General features: G+C 33.6%; 1 protein-coding gene across 1 annotated transcript in view; it reads right to left on the bottom strand.

Moving 5' to 3' along the window:
* The window catches only part of robo1 (roundabout, axon guidance receptor, homolog 1 (Drosophila)), a 352,432-nt gene that overhangs the window by 5,487 nt on the left and 326,711 nt on the right, over positions 1–20,234 (bottom strand). Inside the window, exons 10-18 of the mRNA XM_073818325.1 lie at positions 15,986–16,012; positions 13,604–13,646; positions 10,787–10,941; positions 7,847–8,221; positions 6,028–6,138; positions 4,317–4,452; positions 3,157–3,396; positions 2,600–3,072; positions 2,241–2,406 (exon numbers count right to left, since the gene is read on the bottom strand). Of these exons, the coding sequence (XP_073674426.1) occupies positions 2,241–2,406; positions 2,600–3,072; positions 3,157–3,396; positions 4,317–4,452; positions 6,028–6,138; positions 7,847–8,221; positions 10,787–10,941; positions 13,604–13,646; positions 15,986–16,012 (1,726 nt within the window). The remainder of the gene's footprint in view (positions 1–2,240; positions 2,407–2,599; positions 3,073–3,156; positions 3,397–4,316; positions 4,453–6,027; positions 6,139–7,846; positions 8,222–10,786; positions 10,942–13,603; positions 13,647–15,985; positions 16,013–20,234) is intronic.

Here is a 20,234-nt window from a genome sequence, read left to right as displayed (position 1 = left end):
TGAAAGGTTAACAGGGCCTTCTGGAGAGGAGTTGGAGGAGGACGAGATAATAAGCCTGGTGTCACCCAAAGCACTGAGCAAACAAGAGCAAAATTAACAGAGGCGGGGGGGAGAGTGCGTGTTTGACGCGTGGTATTTGGGGGGTTGGTAGGCAATCTGTGTTTCAGATCATTTAGTTTTGAGTGTGTTTGTGCGAAACGCATTCGAACGACAACCTCCTCCTCCTTCGCTTCCGTGCGAAATGCTGTATTTAACCCTCCCACACAGCATAACTCGAAGAAGCCCTATCAAATCAAATCACACATTCAACAGAAACTTGAGCTGACACCGACTGATCAATCTGGGTCTCTTCAGCAGCCAACGGCGAACAAAGACGAGAGAGAGCGAGAGCGAGAGCGAGCGGAGGAGATTAGAAGAGGGGGAGGAAGAGATTACAGTGAAGGGAGGGAGTGAAGGACAGATGAGAGGGGCTAGTTGATCTGATAGAGCCCACCAAGGCCTGTGGTGTGTCTGATATTAAATCTTAGTGTCAACACGCAAGGACAACTGACTCAAAGATGAGACGCAGCAGATGAGAACGTGTGCGCAAACACACACTCGCACGAATGCGAGCAGAAAGTTTGTGAGTACTTCCTTCTGCACTTCCACACGCATCGCACACATGACGTGACCTTTCTGAAAGCTTCGGAGTGCTCTTCAGTCAAACGATGGCACCTGCTGCCATTTCATTAGAGGCTGAAGCAGGAGTGGTCACTTATGAAACACTGTAGGTGGACGCTGCCGTCCCACTGAACTGACCTCTCCATCCCCCTTGCTCTTTATGATACTAGATAGATGAAATGTTTGGAAGATGCATGATTTTTTTTTTTATGTAAAAAAAAAAAAATTCTTAATAGATATTATGACTCAATGTAAATGTTGGTATCATTTTACCTTTTAATTAATATTGGTATCATTTTAGCGTTTAGATTTTTTTATATATAAAAAACTATATATAGTATAAATTTGTAGTATATATATATCTTTCGATTTGTTTTTTTAAGCTTTTGTTTTTTATATTTAGTAAATTATACTATTTTGGTAAAATTTGTTTCTTTTTTATATAAAATATTTTATATAAATATTTTATATAAAATATTTTATATAAATTCAGACATTATTTAATTATGAATTTATAATGTAAATTATAATATTTTTGCTACCATTATATTATAAATAAATAAAAAATTAATTTCAAAATATTGTAATGTATGTAAATAAATTATACTATTTGTAACAAATATGAACTATTAAAATGTTACCAAAAATAGTATAATGTATATTATAAATTTGTAATTTTTTTTAAAATAAAATTTAAGCTTTTGTTTTTTGTTATTATTAAAAAAATGTAAATTGTAGTGTTTTGGTAACATTTTATTATTTCTTTTTTATTCATTTGTCATAAATTATATCTTTTTTATTTTTATTATTAAAATGATTATGCATTTATAATACCTTTTGATAACATTATAAAATTCAATTCAATGTTTCCAAAATATTGTAATTTATATAAAATCATTATACTAATTGTAACAATATACACTATTAAAATGTTACCAAAAATATTGTAATGAATATTATAAATATTTAGTAAATTGTACTGTTTTATAAATTTTTCATAAATTATTTAATTTATGAATTATATATTTTATTATTTAAACAATTATGAATTCATAATGTAAACTATAATATTTTTGGTGACAATATAATATTCAATTAAAAAAATTAAGTAAATTGTTCCAAAATATTTAATTTATATAAACATTAAAAATGTTACCAAAAATATTGCAATGCATATTTCTAATATTGTATAAATTTGAAAAAGATAAAATCTTTTTTTATTATTATTATTATTATTAGTATTTCTTTAAAAACATTTAGTAGTAAAAATATTTAATTATACTATTTTGGTAAAATTGTACTGTTTCTTTTTTATTTGTTAAAAAAAAAATATTTAATTTACTTTTACATGTATTTAATTTATGAATTAGATATTTTTATTATTAAAATAATTATAAATATATAATGTAAATGATATTTTTTGAGTAACATTATTACCTTTTAGAATTTATAATATAAATGTTACTATTTTGCAGTGTGTGTGTATATATATATATATATATATATATATATATATATATATATATATATATATATATATATATATATATATATATATGTGTGTGTGTTTGTGAACGTACCCTCTGTGTAGACCTCTCGGCGCTGGTAGCCTGTCTGAGCAGCTGGATGTTGTTTTTTGCCTCTTCAGGGGCCTCCTCTGCCCCGGGGCTGCGCTAACGTTACTGTCTGTGGACACTGGGCTGCCTGGACGGTGTCCCGCAGGGAGGTTTTGGTATTTCCGTGCTGCTGGCAAATTAGAAGACAGAGGGTTTGCTTAGTTCAGCTCTATTAAAGGCCGCAGATTTGAATACAAATGAAATCAGCTGCTGTGAGATGTATACCATTACAGTTAGTGTCTCCATTTAAAGCTATCATCATTTGAATTCCTAAACAAATATTATTAGGCCTGTTTTAAGAAAGCATATACACGTTCCAGTACCTCCAGACACTGGAAGCTGATGATGTCCTTTCCCAGGATGCTTTGCTACTCGTAAACCAGCATATTCTGCCGCAGCTGCCACGGCCTGAGCGAAATCAGCATCGGTAAAGAAAGATCCGTCCGATGAGCTGACGGCGCTGGAACGGCCCGACGAGGCGTTGTCCTCCTCCGAAGCCGAGCCCCAGCCATTGATCATAGACCCGGTGACGGAGCTCTCCAGGTCGCAGGTACTGGAGGCCGGGGTCTGTTCCAGGCCCCGCAGGAGAGCCCTCTGCTGGGGCAAGTGCTGCTGGTGAGGGTGGGTGTGCAGCTGGTGGACTCGAGCCACCTCCGCATCCGTCTCGTCACCCTCATCCTCGTCCTCTTCTTCCTCCAGCCCGTCCGTGTCCAGACCTAGAGGGCTGGAGATGTAGCCGTATGTGTGCGGAGGCGAGAGGGGGCGTGGTGGAGGGGGTGGGCTCACCAAGAGTCGCCTGAGGGAGTACGACAGTCATCAAATGTATTAAACTGTAATTAGTTTAAAAAGAAAAGCATTGTCAAGCTGTGCAACTGCATACCTGCGCTCATGTAGGTCAGGGTTATCCTGCAGCATGGGCTGCATCTCCTCCTGAGGGGACGGGGTGAGGGTGGCGGTGGACTGGTGGCTGTAGGACACGGCGGCAGGTGAGGAAGCCGCTCCACGTATGGGCGGCGTAGGTCCGCGTTCTAGCTCCACCTCTTCTTCCTCTTCTTCTAGCTCGTCAGGTTGGAGATACATACGGGATGGTGGCAAAGGGCACTGCAGGTCTGTGTCATAACTGAAGAGAAAACCAAAAAAAAAACATGAACATGAAACATCTGTTGACTGAGTTTCTCACTTACAAGTTGCTGCCCAAATTGTCTGACTACGATGGTGTTTTAGTGCCACTTAAAAAAAAAAAAAATTCCAAAATTAAGTCATAAAGTCATAATATTTTAAGAAAAAAGTAGAAATTACGAGAATAAAGTCGAAATGTTTCAAGAATACAGTTAAAATTACAATAAAGTTGAAATATTTTGAGAAAAAAGGCAAAATATTTTGAGAATAAAGGCAAAATGTTTCAAATAAAGGCAAAATGTTTCAAATAAAGGCAAAATACTTGAGAATAAAGGCGAAATTACGAGAATAATGTCAAAATGTTTCGAGAACAAAGTCAAAATTCCAATAATAAAATAATAGTAGTTATTACTATTATTAATTTATATAATCATGTTATTTAAATTTATTTTTTACTATTTTGTTTTGTATTATATTAATATTTGTAGATTTTTTTTAATCAATTGTAATAGTATTTTAAAACTAATGTTATATATTTGTATATATTAATTTTTAAATTAATTTATTTGATTATTTATATACATTGTATATATCATTTTCATAAAATAACATTTCTGTTTATATTTCATAAAAATGAAAAAGTTGATATATATATATATATATATATAAACAAGATTATTAGTTATTCATAAATTTGTACTTTTGTTTATATCAATATTTTGTAGATTTATTCATTTTAGACTATTCATTTTTAAATTAATATATTTTTGTATTGTATAATATATAATATTCAATTAGAATGCTGTATGTAAATATTATTATTATGGTTAAAACAAATTAAATATAAACTATGAATGTAATTCCTAATAGATGTGCATTAAAAGCATACACACCATAAGTGAAAGGTTGTGTTAATCTTACCTGTCATCCATTGTGAGGGTGTATTCTTGACATGGTGGTGGATTAATCGGAGGAGGAGGCAACAGTTCGGTCCAATTCATTGGGTTCTGTTTGATCTGTTTAGTTGATCGCCCACCTTTTTTCTGTCCTTGACTTCCTGTAAAGCAAGCAAGCAAATAATAGAGTAAATACACATTCAGTGTGATACAAACAGAGCTATATCAGCTCCCAGCCCACAATGCCATGTGAACTCATAAATTAATTTGATTGCAAACTAAAATGCTTTAATAAGCTCTGGTTCATTTCTTTTTTCTGTGAGTTTGTTTGCGAGCTTGATGCACGTGTGAAACAAATGGCACTTTTACACTCAGGAGAAGCAACATTAATGACACCCACACCATAATTTATGCAGTGTAAAACGCTTATGCGCATTATCTCTCTATTTGTAATTAACGTTGCGCTCTCCATCAAAAAACGAGTCATTTTTCAAAACTAACACTCTCCATTGCCCAGAGGAGAGGTGGAGAGAGAGAGAGCATTAAAAAGAGAAACATTGGAGGCCAATTAACAGAAAGGAATTAAAATGCAGAGCCAATGAGCTGTGAGGACCTCCACGCACTCAGACCCTCTCTTTAATTACCTGAACTTCAAATACAATATAAAAATAGATACGACGCATTACGCCGGCAGCCTTGCATACGCCGCAGAATGGGCCTCATTTATCTTTGTCCCGCAACAAACACCGGCTTTCTGACAACATTATCCCCCCTTTCTTTGAGTCGGATGGATGAAAGCTGGAGTAATTAATGACGGTGTGGCGAATCGCAAAAAAAGGGGGGGGGGGGGGTCCTCCAAATCAGAAACATCCCGGAAAAATGCGGCAGACCTTAGAAATCTGCAGGGAACATGGTTTTAACTAAAGGAATTAGGACTGAGAGAGATTGCTGCTGCCGTTTAAGATATGCGCTCATGCACCTCAGAAATCGTCAGGAAGAATCGCCTCCTTTTGTTCGGACGCAAATGTTTCTCTTTGTTCCCCGAGGTTCTCAACAATGAGTGAGCGATTTGTAAATGTCCTGTTTTGCATATGATTTACTGCCTCTTAAAGTGATGAAAAGGCGCAGAAATAATGGAAATGAAAAGAAAATGGAATAATGCGGCAAATTGCAGGCTAACCATTTAGTAGGTTATGTCTGTAGGTTTTTATGACAACTTGGTTGGTTTGTTGGTTGGATGGATGGATTAAGTAATATATGGATAGATAGAGAGATTGATAAGATGATTGGTGGATGAATGGATGGAACTTAGAATGGATGGATAGAGAAGTGAATGGTTAGTTGGTTGGTTGGATGGACGGATGATAGATGAATGGTAGGATGGATGGATGGATGGATGAATGGATGGACAGATGATAGATAGATGACTGGATGACATGCAAGTCAAGATAGATGGACGTAAGAATGGATGGATGGATGAATTGATGGATAGATGGACAGAGAAATTAATGGTTGGTTGTTGCATAGATAAATATATAGATTGATACATAATGGATGGATGTTAGAATGGATGGATGGATGGAGAAATTAAAGTTTGGTTGGATGGATGGATGACAGATAGACAGACAGACAGATAGACAGACAGATGATGGATGGACGTTAGAATGGATGGATGGATGGATGGAGAAATAAATGGTTGGTTTGATGGACAGATGATGGATAAATGGATGTCTTACCAGAAGTGCTGCTCCCCCTGTCGGAGCTGCTGTAGGTTCCTCCTGTGAGGACGTCCTGGGCCTGGTTGTAGGGGATGGTGCCTGAGATGGGCCCCTCACCTCGATAGTGGTCTAAGGGGTTGTAGTCAAGAGATTTTGAGTTTTAGTTTTTTTTTTTTTTTATACATACTGGTAAGGCATTATAAACCAATCTTGCACATGCCAGAGCAAGTGAAAAGTGTTATTTTGTGAACTAGCCAAATGAAAGCTCTTATAAAAGCAGACACTTTAGAAGAGAATGTTTCAGAATGGAACATCAGATAGTTGAGTGGTAAAAGGTTACAAAAGGGTTTCAGTCATAAACTGTTATGACTTGTTGGTGACTGGTTTCAATTGTCTAGCAAGTGTGAAATATCACACCCACACGCAGTTAGATTCATGCAAGTTGAGTCAAAAAAGCAAACACAATGACCTTTTTAGTGGCACAATATGAAGCAGCAGATAATGGATAGCTTTGAGCTTGAGTTACATTCTCCCTTATTTGTACAGTAATCTAAGATCTCTGGCTTCACACTGTTCAGAGACATCCGACACTTTACAGCCTCCTCTTTACCTTCATCCCCATCCAAACAGTAAAACAACAGCTATAAATATGGATTAAGTTTACTAGCAGAGCATAGAGTTGAATTACACATATATGCAACATGAGCAACCGTGACGGTGTTAGAAAGTAAAAGAGACACATGTAAAGGTGCCAGGGAGGCTATTAAGAATAAAAATCGTGTAATGCTTTTATTGTGGTCTGAATATGAGGACACAATAGAACAACAAGATGAAGAGCAGCAATTTGATGACGCACCTTTGTGGTAAAACAAGAAAAAACATGGCAAGAGTTTCTTTGAAGAGCTTGAACTAGTGTTTAAAGGGAAACCCAGGTATTAAGACATCATAAAGATGTCTTACTGAAATATGTAGTAGAAAACCTAAGAAAGATTTACATTCTTTAAAAAAAAATTCCACATTGTTTTTTTATATACATTGGACTATGTGGCACGCCATTATTTTGATGACTACTGGTGGTAACAGTTGCTAATTTTACAGCAACACAATTTGGAATAAGCAACTCTAAAAATAAATTACTGATCCGATGCTACATTGGGCGGTGTTTGGTTGTAATTTTCAGTCGAAGGGCATCAAGAAACAATGCAAGTCTGCCACAATTTCACTGCTTTCCTAGTGATAAGACGACGAATTAAACTTCTTAAAGACCTGCGTCTTTGTTCTCTCCACTTTAGTCCTGATTTCTTTGAGGCTCTTAGTAGACCACAGCTACTGAAAGAGCTTACAAATGGCAGATACAAGAAACGATAGATGCCATCCTGGTAGGATGTAAACATGCCGATGCTTGTCGCTGAAAGAGTGTCTCAGCGTGGATTTCACTCAATATTCAGGGGCGTTTAGAGAAATTGATGGGACGTTTTGTTTAAGCTTACACTTATATCCAGCACCACCTATATGCCCTTTCAGTAGTTGTGGTCATCGTATCAGTATTTTATATTCTGAGTTGTGTATTCCGAGTTGCGTTGCGCTAAAAATATCAGCAGGTAGCACTAGTAGTTCACTAGTAGTAGAGCAACCATTTTATGCCATCTAAATAATAGCATCCCCCATAGTCCAAAATATGTATAAAAAAAACAAAAAACAATGTGGATTTTTAAAAATGTAAATCTTTATGGGTTTTCTACTACATATTTCAGTACGAGACATCATTTTCTTTCTAAAACCAAACTCAAATCTGCCTTAACTTTTCGGGGACCGCAAGTAAATCCACAAAACTCACCCTTGTTCAGTTTGTTTTGCTCCATGACGTTATACTGCAGCGGCATGTTGATGTCGGCCTGTTTTTGAGGCGTTCCCTGGCTGCTCTTCCAGCTCTGCTTCTCGTTAAGGTCGGCGCTTCCTCCTCCACTTCCGCCGCTGCTGCTGTTTACATTGTTGTTGGCCAGGCTGGACTGGATGAGCTGGGTGGTGGCGTAGGGCGTAGGCTGGCCGCCGGGTCCCAAGAAACGGCCGTCCTTCAGGTTGGGGCTGTTGAAGGTCTTCATCTCGTTGATCTTGTTGGAGAGGTCCACGTCGCTGTAAAGGCCTGTGTCAGGAGCCAGAAGGTTGCTGGCCTTGTTGTCCATCTGGTTGCTGTAGTTGGCGATGCAGTCGGCTGGACGATAGAAGAGGAGGAAGACATTTTGACTTGGATTCTGATATAGTGTGCTTTTAAAATAGAGGAACATTTATAGAAACTCATGGAGTGAGGTTGGTTTTGAGATATGCTAATTCGTTTATACCAACAAGAATGATGTTTTCAGGCAGCAAGGACACTTGAAACTCATATGCTAAGATAATACCCGTTTCATCCAAATCCCTGACACTATACTACGATCCTCCTTCTTCTCTACAGCCTCTCCCTCGTCCACGACGCAAGCCAAGCGTGTCACTTTGAGTTTCCCGAGCAGCCAGGAAAAAGGCATCCCAGCTCATCAAGCAGGATGTTCCAACACGTCCGAATCAAAAGCCTCTGAAACGAGGAACGCTGTAAAAGACCATCCTCTGACAGATCCAATTTTCCCCGGCTCATAAAATATTCAAATCCTCCCCGGGATCTGAGCGAGAAGCTTGGCGCGTAAATACCGCGGCCTGCTATTGGACAGCTTTCGAGCGTGGCTCGTGTTTCCATAAGAAGGAGCGGCTCTGCACTTCAAAGGTTGACGCATCGATGATAAAAGATCCCGTGGAATGAGACTAACTAAGTCGTCTTTCCAGAGAAGCCCTGTGGGTACTGATCCGGTTAATATCCTGGAGATTTTTTAGTATTTGGCACACCAGGCAAGCGTGTGTCAAGCTTTTAAAATGTCATGCTGTGAGAATCACTCGACATTTATCCTTCATTCCTGCTTTGATGAAGGCGACAGGGATAAAATCTAGTGTTAGTGAAAACACACTTCCAATAAATGGATATCAAAGGCAAAGCAAAGCTTTTTGGGTTAAAAAAGCCCCATCTACAGTTTCTATGGACAGTCTGAACCAACACAAAGCCTAATCCTTATGCCTACCCATGAATATGGTAGCTAATTTCTTAAATTCAATAGAAAGACAGTTTCTAAAAGGATTGGATGCGTTTAAGGATTCTTTTTTGAATGAAATACTTTTAGAGCCAACGGCTTAGTTGCACCAGCTGATATCTGAGAACAAAAAAGCTCTTGTAGTGACATTTAAGTATCATTAAATGAACCAACAGTGACACCGCTGTCCAAACCAAGAGTTGCTTTGTGAAAACCAGGTGACGCCACTTTGTCACTTTCAAAGTGTGTGTCTCTTTAGATTCGTGAGTCAACCTGGCGTTCTTTTGTTTGTAAAGTAACTTGCTGACTCCTAAAATAAAGCCACCTGGAGGTGCTCCATCACTCCTTCTCTTTCCTCGCCCTCTCTCTCTCAGGTCTATTTTGACCTCTGTAACAGCTCCTGGTTTCCTGAATAAGCGAGCACTTAGAGAAACTGCATTAAAAGGTTCTAACGGCCGTATGGAAATCAGGCGACTGATTGGATTAGCTGGACTGTAGCCTGCGGGGCCTTTTCAATATCGGCCGCTTTTATTTTTCCTAAAACGTCCACGTTCCAACAAATCACACACACGGTTGTGTGTCAAAGAAAGGACACGATACTTGCGCTGCGTTCCGTTCAACTTGGAAAGTTGGGATTTCCAACTTGGAAAGGTGTACCAGAATGCTACTGTTTCCAAGTTGGAAACTTCAGTGGAAATTAACAAGACGAGATTTACGAAAAAGTCATTGGACAAACAATGTGGTGTTTAAGAGGGGGGAATCTGCACGGTTAATGGTAAACGATTGCTTGGAATCAAATTAAACATGTCACAGTAACCATAACACAGTCTGTTTAACTAGTCTTTTCCTCATTTAAAAAGATAGTTCATCCAAAAATTCTGTCATTAATTACTCACCTTCACATCATTCTAAACCCGTGAGACCTTCTTCATCTTCAGAAGACAAATGAAGATTTTTTTAAATAAAATCCAACAGCTTTTTGACCCTTTCTGGCCCAGAAAGGTAGTAAGGACATTGTTAAAATAGTCCATGTGACATCCGTGGTTCAACCGTAATGCATTCATCAGTACCACAACACATACTTGTCCGTTCTTCTGACAGAAAGTAAGTTGTAATAAAGTTTTTTTTTTTTGTGTGTTTTCTTTGCACACAAAAAGTATTCTCGTAGCTTCATAACATTACAGTTGAACCACTAATGTCATATGGTTTATTTTAATGATTTCCTTGCTACCTTTCTGGCCTTGAATTTGGTAGTTGTGTTGCTGTGTCTATGCAGGGTCAGAAAGCTTTTGGATTTCATAAAAAAATTCTTAATTTGTGTTCCGAAGATGAACAAAGATCTTTCAGGTTTGGAAAGATGTGAGGGTCAATAAAAATGCCAGAATTTTAATTTCTGAGTAAACTATCCATTTAAGTCTTGCAGAAGTAGTTTTTCCTCATTTGTCGTTTTGAATAAAAGCCCTTGCTGCATGAATAAATGCAAAAAATGCAATGTGATTTTGTTCCTTGACACTTCATTTTAAATTGAAATGTTACATGTTTGGAAGTCTGAGATAAGATAGCAAGGGTTTTCCCACTTGTGACTATGAATAGAGCATATCATTATGCCTTTGTACACTACAAGAGCTAGATGCCTACACACACACACTCGCTCACACACTCACCTGGGCGGCTGTAGGTGGCCAGGTTGCTGTCACTGTTTCCGTTGCTGCCGGTGCAGCAGTTGATGGTGCAGTCGTTGTGATTGGAGCAGCTGTTCGGCCATGTGTCCGCAAGCCAGGGCTGGGTAGCTGGTTCACCTATATTCAACAAACCTGGCCTAGAAAACAAACACAATGCCATTTACTACCAACGTTAACTTGGAAGTGGTAAACACGCATGTTGTATTATCATGATCAGTAGTGTTAAAGAGATTAGTTCACCCAAAAATTAATATTAGCCCATTGTAGGCCATTCTAGGTGTATATGACTTCCTTCTTTCAGACGAATGCAATTGGAGTTTGGAAAAATTGTTCTGGCTCATTCAAGCTTTATAATGGTAATGCATGGGTGTTTCTGTTCAACAGTTCAAAACAAGTCCAATAAAGTGCATTCATTCATAATAAAAAAGTGCCTCACATGGCGTTGGGGGTGAATAAAAGCCTCCTGTAGGGAATTGATGCATTTTTGTAATAAAATCATCATTCGTCCGAAACTGCTTCCGTGTACAACTGTTAGTGATTATTACATTTTAAATATCCATTTTTTATTGATTCGCTACAGGAGCCTTTATTATATCCCTGGAGCTGTGTCAGACTTTTATATTATGGTGGATACGCTTTATTGGACTTGTTTTGGACTGTTGAAGAGAAACACCCAACAATTGCCATCGTAAAGCTTGGAGCAGCCAGAACAATTTTTAATATAACTCCAAATGCATTCGACTGAAAGAAAAGAAGGAAGTCATATACACCTAGGATGCCTTGAGGATGACTAACAACTGGGCTAATTTTCATTTTTGTTCACTTCCAGAACAAAAATTAACAGGTAATTTACTCACCCCCTTGTCATCCAAGATGTTTGGGTCTTTCTTTCTTCAGTCAATAAGAAATTACATTTCTTGAGGAAAAAAATTCATGAATTCTCTCCATATATTGGACTTCAATGGTGCCCCCAAGTTTGAACTTCCAAAATACAGTTTAAATGCAGCTTCAAATGGCTCTAAATCCCAGAAGAGGAAGAAGGGTCTTATATAGCAAAACGATCTGTCATTTTTTAAATTAAATATTTATATACTTTCTATCCTCAAACGCTTGTCTTGTCCAAGTCTGCGTTAGCTTTCAATACAGTTGGGGTATGCCGAAAAACAACCATCTTGTTTTCTTCCCCAACTTTAAAATAGTCCTACATCGCTGCAGAAGTTCTGACCCAGTGTTTACAAAGTGAACATGCAAAGTAGATCAAACGCCCTTGACAAAAAAAGGGTAACACAGCGATGTACAGCGATTTTGATGTTGAAGAAGAAAACGAGACCGGGGTTTTTCCACATACCCTAAATGTATTGACCCGGATTACACAGACTACGAATTGCAGAGACATTGCAGAGACGAGACATGACGATGTTTTGAAAATGGCTGATCGTTTCGCTAGACCCTTCTTCCTCGGCTGGGATCGTTTAGAGCCATTTGAAGCTGCATTTAAACTGCATTTTGGAAGTTCAAATTTGGGGGCACCATTGAAGTCCACTATGTAGAGATCAAGAAACAATTTCTTATTGACTAAAGAAAGAAAGACATGAACATCTTGGATGACAACATTTTTAAATTTTTGTTCTGGAAGTGAACTTCTCCTTTAAGTACTGTTTTTATTTTACTTCTGAACTGCTATTGCCACAAAAAAGGACAGCAATCATTCAAAGCATGAGTTTTGGGGCGGGGCTAACGGTTTGTCTGAAGAAAGACTATTCCGTTTGGTAGCACAGAAATGACACACTTCAGCTTTAAATGGGAAGCCCATCCCATCTCCTTCTATCCCAGTGCATCTCTCAGGGCATTAGTCTCTATCTGTGCTAAATGGATTGCGTTTGCTTGACTTGCTCATGGCTGATGACACCGTTTCCCCGAGGCCTCGTGACCGTTAGATCTCCGTGTGGATTACCCAAGCGCTGGAGAGCATTGCTGCTCCAGCCTGGGAAAGCAAAACACAAATGAACCGAGCCATCGCTGGAGGAAGAGCTTGGAGCTCCCAGTGCATGCCAGGGTGTCAGAGTCAATCAACGTGATCTCGAGAAGCTCTGGATAAACGCACATACAGTATGAATTCATCCAGAGCACACAGTACCTGTTTCTATCAAACCTTGCCCTTTTTTTTTTCTTTCTCGAAAATACCAATTTATGTTTGATAGTTAACTTAAACAAGGTCACATTAAAATACTTCAGAAGAAAGGAGATGAGGGAATTTTTTTTTTCAGGGACGCTTATCAAAGAGACAAAAAAAAAACATCAAAGAAAGAGTTTTGAGCAATGAATCTTCAACGTGACGCTTCAAAGTAAAAGTGGCTCTTCCTCTTCTCTATCCCTGCAGCATGCTCCGTCTTTCTTTTATTTTTCTAACAGACTCTTTAGCTTCAAAAGGCTTGAACCTTTCCTTTAGGCAAGGGCACAGACCTGCTCGATGAAAGCTGGACTCCAAAATACGACTTAAAGGGAAAGATACACGAACAGGGACAAAAATGACACAATGTGCACCTATGCACACATGATCTAGTGTAAACGGTTAAATGAATTGGTTGGAAATGATTGCATTAGCAGAGTAGAAACGGATGGCTTTTGTCTCATCTGGGTTGCAGGGCTCTGTCTCACTGCATAACCGCCGAAAGTGTCTTTGCAAAGACAAAAATGCCCCCTAGTGTTAATACAATGCAATTGCACTACAGTACACACCCTGCACATGGACATTGTTGGCTTTTGAAAAATATTAACTGTAATAAATGTGTATTTTACCTTCCAGCACTGCTGACAGCTTCTCCTCCTCTCTGATAAGCCACTGTAGATAAAAAATTACATTAATGAGAAAAAAATAACATAACGTGTAATGAAACATAAAAACCTGTTTTTTAAGGGCAAAGAACATTTCTTAAAAAAATTCCTTTTGTAGTCCACAGAAAAATAAATAAATAAATCATACAGTTTTGGACAACATGAAGGTGAATAAATGATGGCATTTTTTATTTTTATTTTGTTCTGGGTGTTTGTGTAATGCCCCAAGTTAGAAACTGATAGAATTTTCCCCCCATTTTATCCATTTTTATCATCCACTTGGTGAATTATTAACTGGTATTTGCTACAAAATCTCCATTAAATTAGTCATTTCAATATTTAAACATTTTAATAAATTATAATATTTATTATTGTATTATTATAAAAATATACTTTTATTAATAATAAATGTATATTAATATGATCAAAAATAAAATAATGCATTTTAAAATAATATTATTAAAAATATAGGTATTCATATAAATATAATATTTAAGACTACTACTTATAATAATAACAATACATTTTAAATTAATATAATTAAGTACAATATTATTAATATTTCTAATGAATGAAACAAATATCTTGTTGTTAAGGGCAAAGAAAATTCTGGGTGGTTGTCTACTGCACCAAGTAAAAAAAATAGTCTTTAAAATAATATAATAAAAAAAAAAAAAAAAATTATATATATATATATATATATATATATATCTTTTTATATTTTTAAATTCTGTCTCTCACAGTGGAAATGCACCTATGCTGAAAATTGTACAAAAACAATTCACCCCTCCATGATTTCTAAGTAAGAGAACTTGCAAAATAACAGGGTGATCAAATACTTATTGACCTCACTGTATATATATATATATATATATATATATATATATATATATATATATATATATATATATATATATATATATATATGAATTTTAAAATAATATAATTAAAAATAAACACATTTATATTAATATAATATTTAATAATAATACATTTAAAATTAATATAATTAAATGCAAATAATATGATTTTAATAATAATGCATTTATATTAATATAATCAAATATAAAACAAATAGCGTATTTCAAAATAATATAATTAAAAATAAACATTTATATTTATAACATTTAATAAAATTTTAAAATAATCTAATTAAGTAAAAATATTATAATTTTAGTAATAATACATTTATATAGTTAAATAAAAATAAAAAACACTTTATTAATAATACATTTATATTAATATAATCAAATATAAAACAATGCATTTCAAAAATGAATTTATATGAATGTTTAATAATAATAATACATTTAAAATAATATATTATAAATTAAAATATTATAATTGTACTACTAATAAAGTTATATGAATGTAATTAAAAATAAATGTATATATAATAATATATTTAATAACAATAATAAATTTTAAATTAATATAATTAAATAAAATATTATAATTGAAATATTTAAACAATAAATTATAATATTAATATAATATTTAATATTAATAATACTCAAAATCATAATAATACATTTTAAATGAATATAATTAAATACAATACTACTACTACTAATAATAATATCCCTAATGAATGAAACAAATATCTTGCTGTTAAGGGCTTCTGTATTCCACAGAGGAAGAAAAATGTGCATAGTTTTGGAAAACACGCAAGTGAGTAAATAATTACATGTGAATTATTTCTTTAACAGGCGAATCTATCTTACAAGCTCCTGCATTTAGTTTAAAACCAGTAAATGCTTGGAAATAAAAAGTTTGGTTGGCAATCCCTCCCGCCCCTCTAATCTCTTTGATAAAAACTCCCAAACCAGGTGAGTCAACAGCGGTTACAGAAAGATGGTACAGGATGAGAAATAATGAAAGGGTCTAGGCGTCTTTCTCTGGTATGTAAAAGTCATCCGAGTTCAATCCTCACACTAGCCGTCTAATTGGCCACGGGACTTGTGATGTCACAGCGTCCCATCCCGTCCGTTAGAATGGGCGCGGGCGCTTTGATCAGCTCCTCTGCCAGTTCTAACAGCGCTCTTTAGTCAAGCACTCTTCTCTTTAAGCATTTCCTCCCTCTCTGTCTTTTATTTTTTACTTCTTTTTATGCTGACAAGTCCCTGCGACTGAAGTTCTCTTTGATTATCCATGTAAACTCAGACTGGGGTTCCTTTCTTGTGGGGAGATGTATTTTTAAAGAGAGGCCGTGCCTCCCACGCTTTGCCTGTGTCACATTTGTTTGGAGTGACTGAGAAACATTAGACTGCCAGTGCACAGGAAGTCGTCACACTCTAGGGATTGTGGGAATTCTGGGCATATGTGCTGTGAGAAAGGTGTGATTACCTGTGGGGGTGAAGGTGAAGGAGGGCACTGCAGACACACAGGACAAAGAAAAAAAAAAAAGAGCACATTAATTATTCATCAGATTCGTAATTATTATTCAGAAATTAATTATTCAGCATAGCAGTACTGTGCATTCAACTTAAATATGTATGCGGTTATTGGAAAAAGTTTTCAGAAAGGCACTTCTGACGTAACGAGTATGTTACCAATTACTCAGAACATTGAAAGCTCATCATAAATACACAGTTCATTTCATTCGCCTTGTCGTCTGAACTGATAGGGTTTCTGAAGGAAATGGCAAAGAACTGCTAGGATTTTGTTGATGGTTGCTATTTTAGCATGATGATATGAAGTTGCTAGGGTGTTCTGGAAGGTTGTTTACTGCCACAGGTTAAAAAAGGGCTCATTTTAATATATTCTGGTCCTTAAATGTGGCATAAGTGTAAATTGATAGAATTTTCCTGTATTTTATATATTTTTTATCATCCACTAGATGAAAAATGTATTGTTACTTGCCACAAAATCTCTAATAAATTAGTCATTTCAATATTTAAATATTATAATAATAAACCATAATATTTATATAAACCTATATATATATTTATATAAACCTATATATATATATTTATATAAACCTATATATATATATATATATATATATTAAATCTAAAACAAATCATAATAATGCATTATAAATGAATGTAATTAAATAATAAAATAAACATTATTGTAACATTTTACATAAAAATAATATAATTTATAAAAAATTTAATTAATAGTCAAATATAAAACAAATAATAATACATTTTAAATTAATATAATTAAATGCAATAATAAATAATTAATAATAACATATTTTAAATTAACATAATTACAAAAACATTTACATAAATATAATTATTATACATTAAAATAATATAATTTTATTAAGAATTGATTTATATTATTATAATCAAATATAAAAAACAAACAATTTAATAATAATGCATTAAATTAACAGTAAAAAATTACATTAATATAATAATAATAATAATAATAATACATTTTAGATTATTATAATTAGAAATAAACATTTATATTAATATAATTAAATGCAATAATAATAATAATAATATTTAAATAAATAGAATTAAATAAAATAAACATTTACATTTATATAATTTAAATATAATAGTATATTTTAAATTATTATAATTAAATATAAATATTTATATTAATATAATGAAATGCAATAATAAAAATAATATATTTATATATATTAATAGAAATTAATATAATTAACATTTACATTAAAATAATTAAATAATATAGTATTATTATACATAAGAATAATGTAATAAGCATTTATATTAATATAATTAAATGCAATAATAATAATTCTTATTAAATATAACAATAATAATAATAATATTTATTATTATACATACATTTTTTTAAAAATGGATCTATAATAATCTAGTAAAAAAAAATAAAAAAAAATAATACTACTACTAACAATAAAAATGTATTTTAAATGAATATAATTAAAAATAATAATACATTTAACATTTACATAAAATTAAATAAACATGTTTACATTATACAATAAGAATATTAATAATAATGTACCCAAACGTGACATGTGAATTGAAAGAATTCATGCCAGGCTGCACTCTAACGGTGTACTTTATTAACATTGACTTAAATCTATTATAACATATGCCCTCGGTCTGATGTGAAATCTAGTTTCTTTCATGTTGATCAAAGGCTACAATAAGCAGATGAACACGGCTGAATCAATCCGAGCGATATGGGGTCAGAATTCATAATAAACAGCCCCATCAGAAACATCAAAGTATCCGCGGAGGTAGCTGTTGCGCGTGATGCCGTCAGGATTGTTTTTTTGGCAGCGTTACACCGATACATCAGAATTCAACACCTGCTGTCTTCACCTTCTCATCTCGCCGTATTTACGGGAAAACAACCTTTAAAATTGTCAGCCGCCGTCGTCCTTTTCAAATGTCACGTTTATCGGCTGCGCTCGTCTGCTTCTTGGCAGTGCTTTGAGAAAAGATGAGTCTAATAGATCGGGCCGCTTTTTGATGATTTTATCCTGTATGCATGAAGGTTTTCAAGCAGAAGTAGATTGATGCTTGGCAGGCCAAATGCAGCATGGGAAAAAAGATCATTTGATGGACGATAAATCAAATCTCAGAGGTCTAGGGATGATCTGTGTTTTTAAACAATTGAACACACATCCACAGCTAAAAGCACATGTATATACTCTCACACACACTGGAAGATGCCCCGTTCCACCCGGAGAACAGATTACCACTTCATGTGTTTACTATCATCCACCTCTGCTCAAACACGTTCACGCTTAAGAGACTCGCAGCTAAACATGGCAACATGTGGTTTCTCGTGGCTTTCAGAGTAAGACAGGAAGCGGGAATGAATGTCTTTAGTAGCAATGCAAAGGCCCTTCATGGTGCCAAAAGTCCTTTTTTGCAATCTCACTTGCTCGAGGGCACAAAAAGGCACTACTTTTAAACTAACGTTAAAGCTACAATGTTATACCATCATGCATAAATTAGGGCTCAATAAAGAATACAAACAATTTATGTATTTATTTATTTAGTTTAGTAACATTTGATTTGTATTCTATAAGATAAATACAATATATATATTTATTTAAATAATAAAATCTAATATTAATTATATCATACCTTCTAAGCTATAACGCTATACCATCATGCATAAATTAGGGCTTAATAAAGCTTTTTCCTGCTGGATATGTACTGAAGATGAACTATAAAATAATTAAATAAAATAAATACATTTGTTTAATTATTAGTTTAATTCAGTAACATTTAATTTGTATTGTATAGTTTGTAGTTATTGTAGAAAAATTAAAAGAAAATATAACAAAATATATAACATTTTTCTTTAAAATATTTCCTTTTATATATATTTTAGATTTAACGAATTCATATATTAATATTATATTTAATTATTGTGACTAAATAATATATTTTAGATTTAACTTTTAGAATACAAATCAAATGTTACTAAAATAAACAAATGAATAAACACTATTTATTTTATCTATCTAATTTATGCATGATGGTACAATATTATAACTCAGAAGGTACGGTATAATTAATATTATTTATTTTAATTATTTTAACTAAATATATTTTATATCTAGCTTTTAAATTAATTGACAATGAACAATATATATAACATTACTTATTATTTTAGCAATATTTTATTTATATTTTAAAAGTTACATCTAAAATATATTATTTAGTTAAAATCTAAAATATATATAAAAATAAAGTGTTTAAAAAAAAAAAAAAAAAAAAAAAATATATATATATATATATATATATATATATATATATATATATATATATATATATAGTTAAATTAAGTATATTATATAATATTATAAAGTTAAATATGAAACATTTAGTTAAAATAAAATATTGATATATGAATTGGTCTATCTAAAATATATAGGAAAAATAAAATGTAAAAATATGTACTTATTTTTTCTTTCTGCATTAACAACAAACTTGAAAGTGTTAATAAATTAATTTACAATAATATATATATATATGTTTATTCTAGTAACAATTGATTTTTATTCTAAAAGTTAAATATAAAATATTTAGTTAAAATAAAATAGTTAAATAGATTTAGTTAAAATCTAAAATATATATACAAATAAAAAATAAGAAAAAAAATATTAATTATACTGTAATACATAACATTTATAATTTATAAATTTTTTATACATCAACTACTAAAACCTTTCAATTAAATTAACTTTAATTTACAACAAATAATTTAATTTTTGTTGCAATAACAGCTAACTTCATGACATCTATAAATTCATAAACACACTTCTGATGTGCTTACAGTAACTTCCTTTGTATTTTCAACCTTTATAGCTGAAACTTCCATGACGACTTCCAGGATAACTAACTAGCTATTACTAGGACTAGGAGATGACTAGACTACATAATGTTCAGGTTTGCAAGCCATAAAAGCACACATCTGCATGCAAAGCTTAACATTGAGCTGTTGTGTACGAGTTTTTATATATATATATAATTCCACTAACATTTAGAAAGAAGGTCTCTTTGAAAGCTGCCTGTCAGTCTTGTGCGGTTGTTGAAACAAGATGTTGTCGAGTCATCCCGCTAAATGAATTCAGGTGCTCTCAACCTTGAAAAATGGACATATTCATTTTGGCTTTTTTGTG

This window comes from Garra rufa, chromosome 14, assembly GCF_049309525.1.
Source record: "Garra rufa chromosome 14, GarRuf1.0, whole genome shotgun sequence".
NCBI classification, from domain to species: domain Eukaryota; kingdom Metazoa; phylum Chordata; class Actinopteri; order Cypriniformes; family Cyprinidae; genus Garra; species Garra rufa.
The sequence above is the reverse complement of the archived record's forward strand: the minus strand, read 5'-3'. Positions and strand labels throughout refer to the sequence as shown.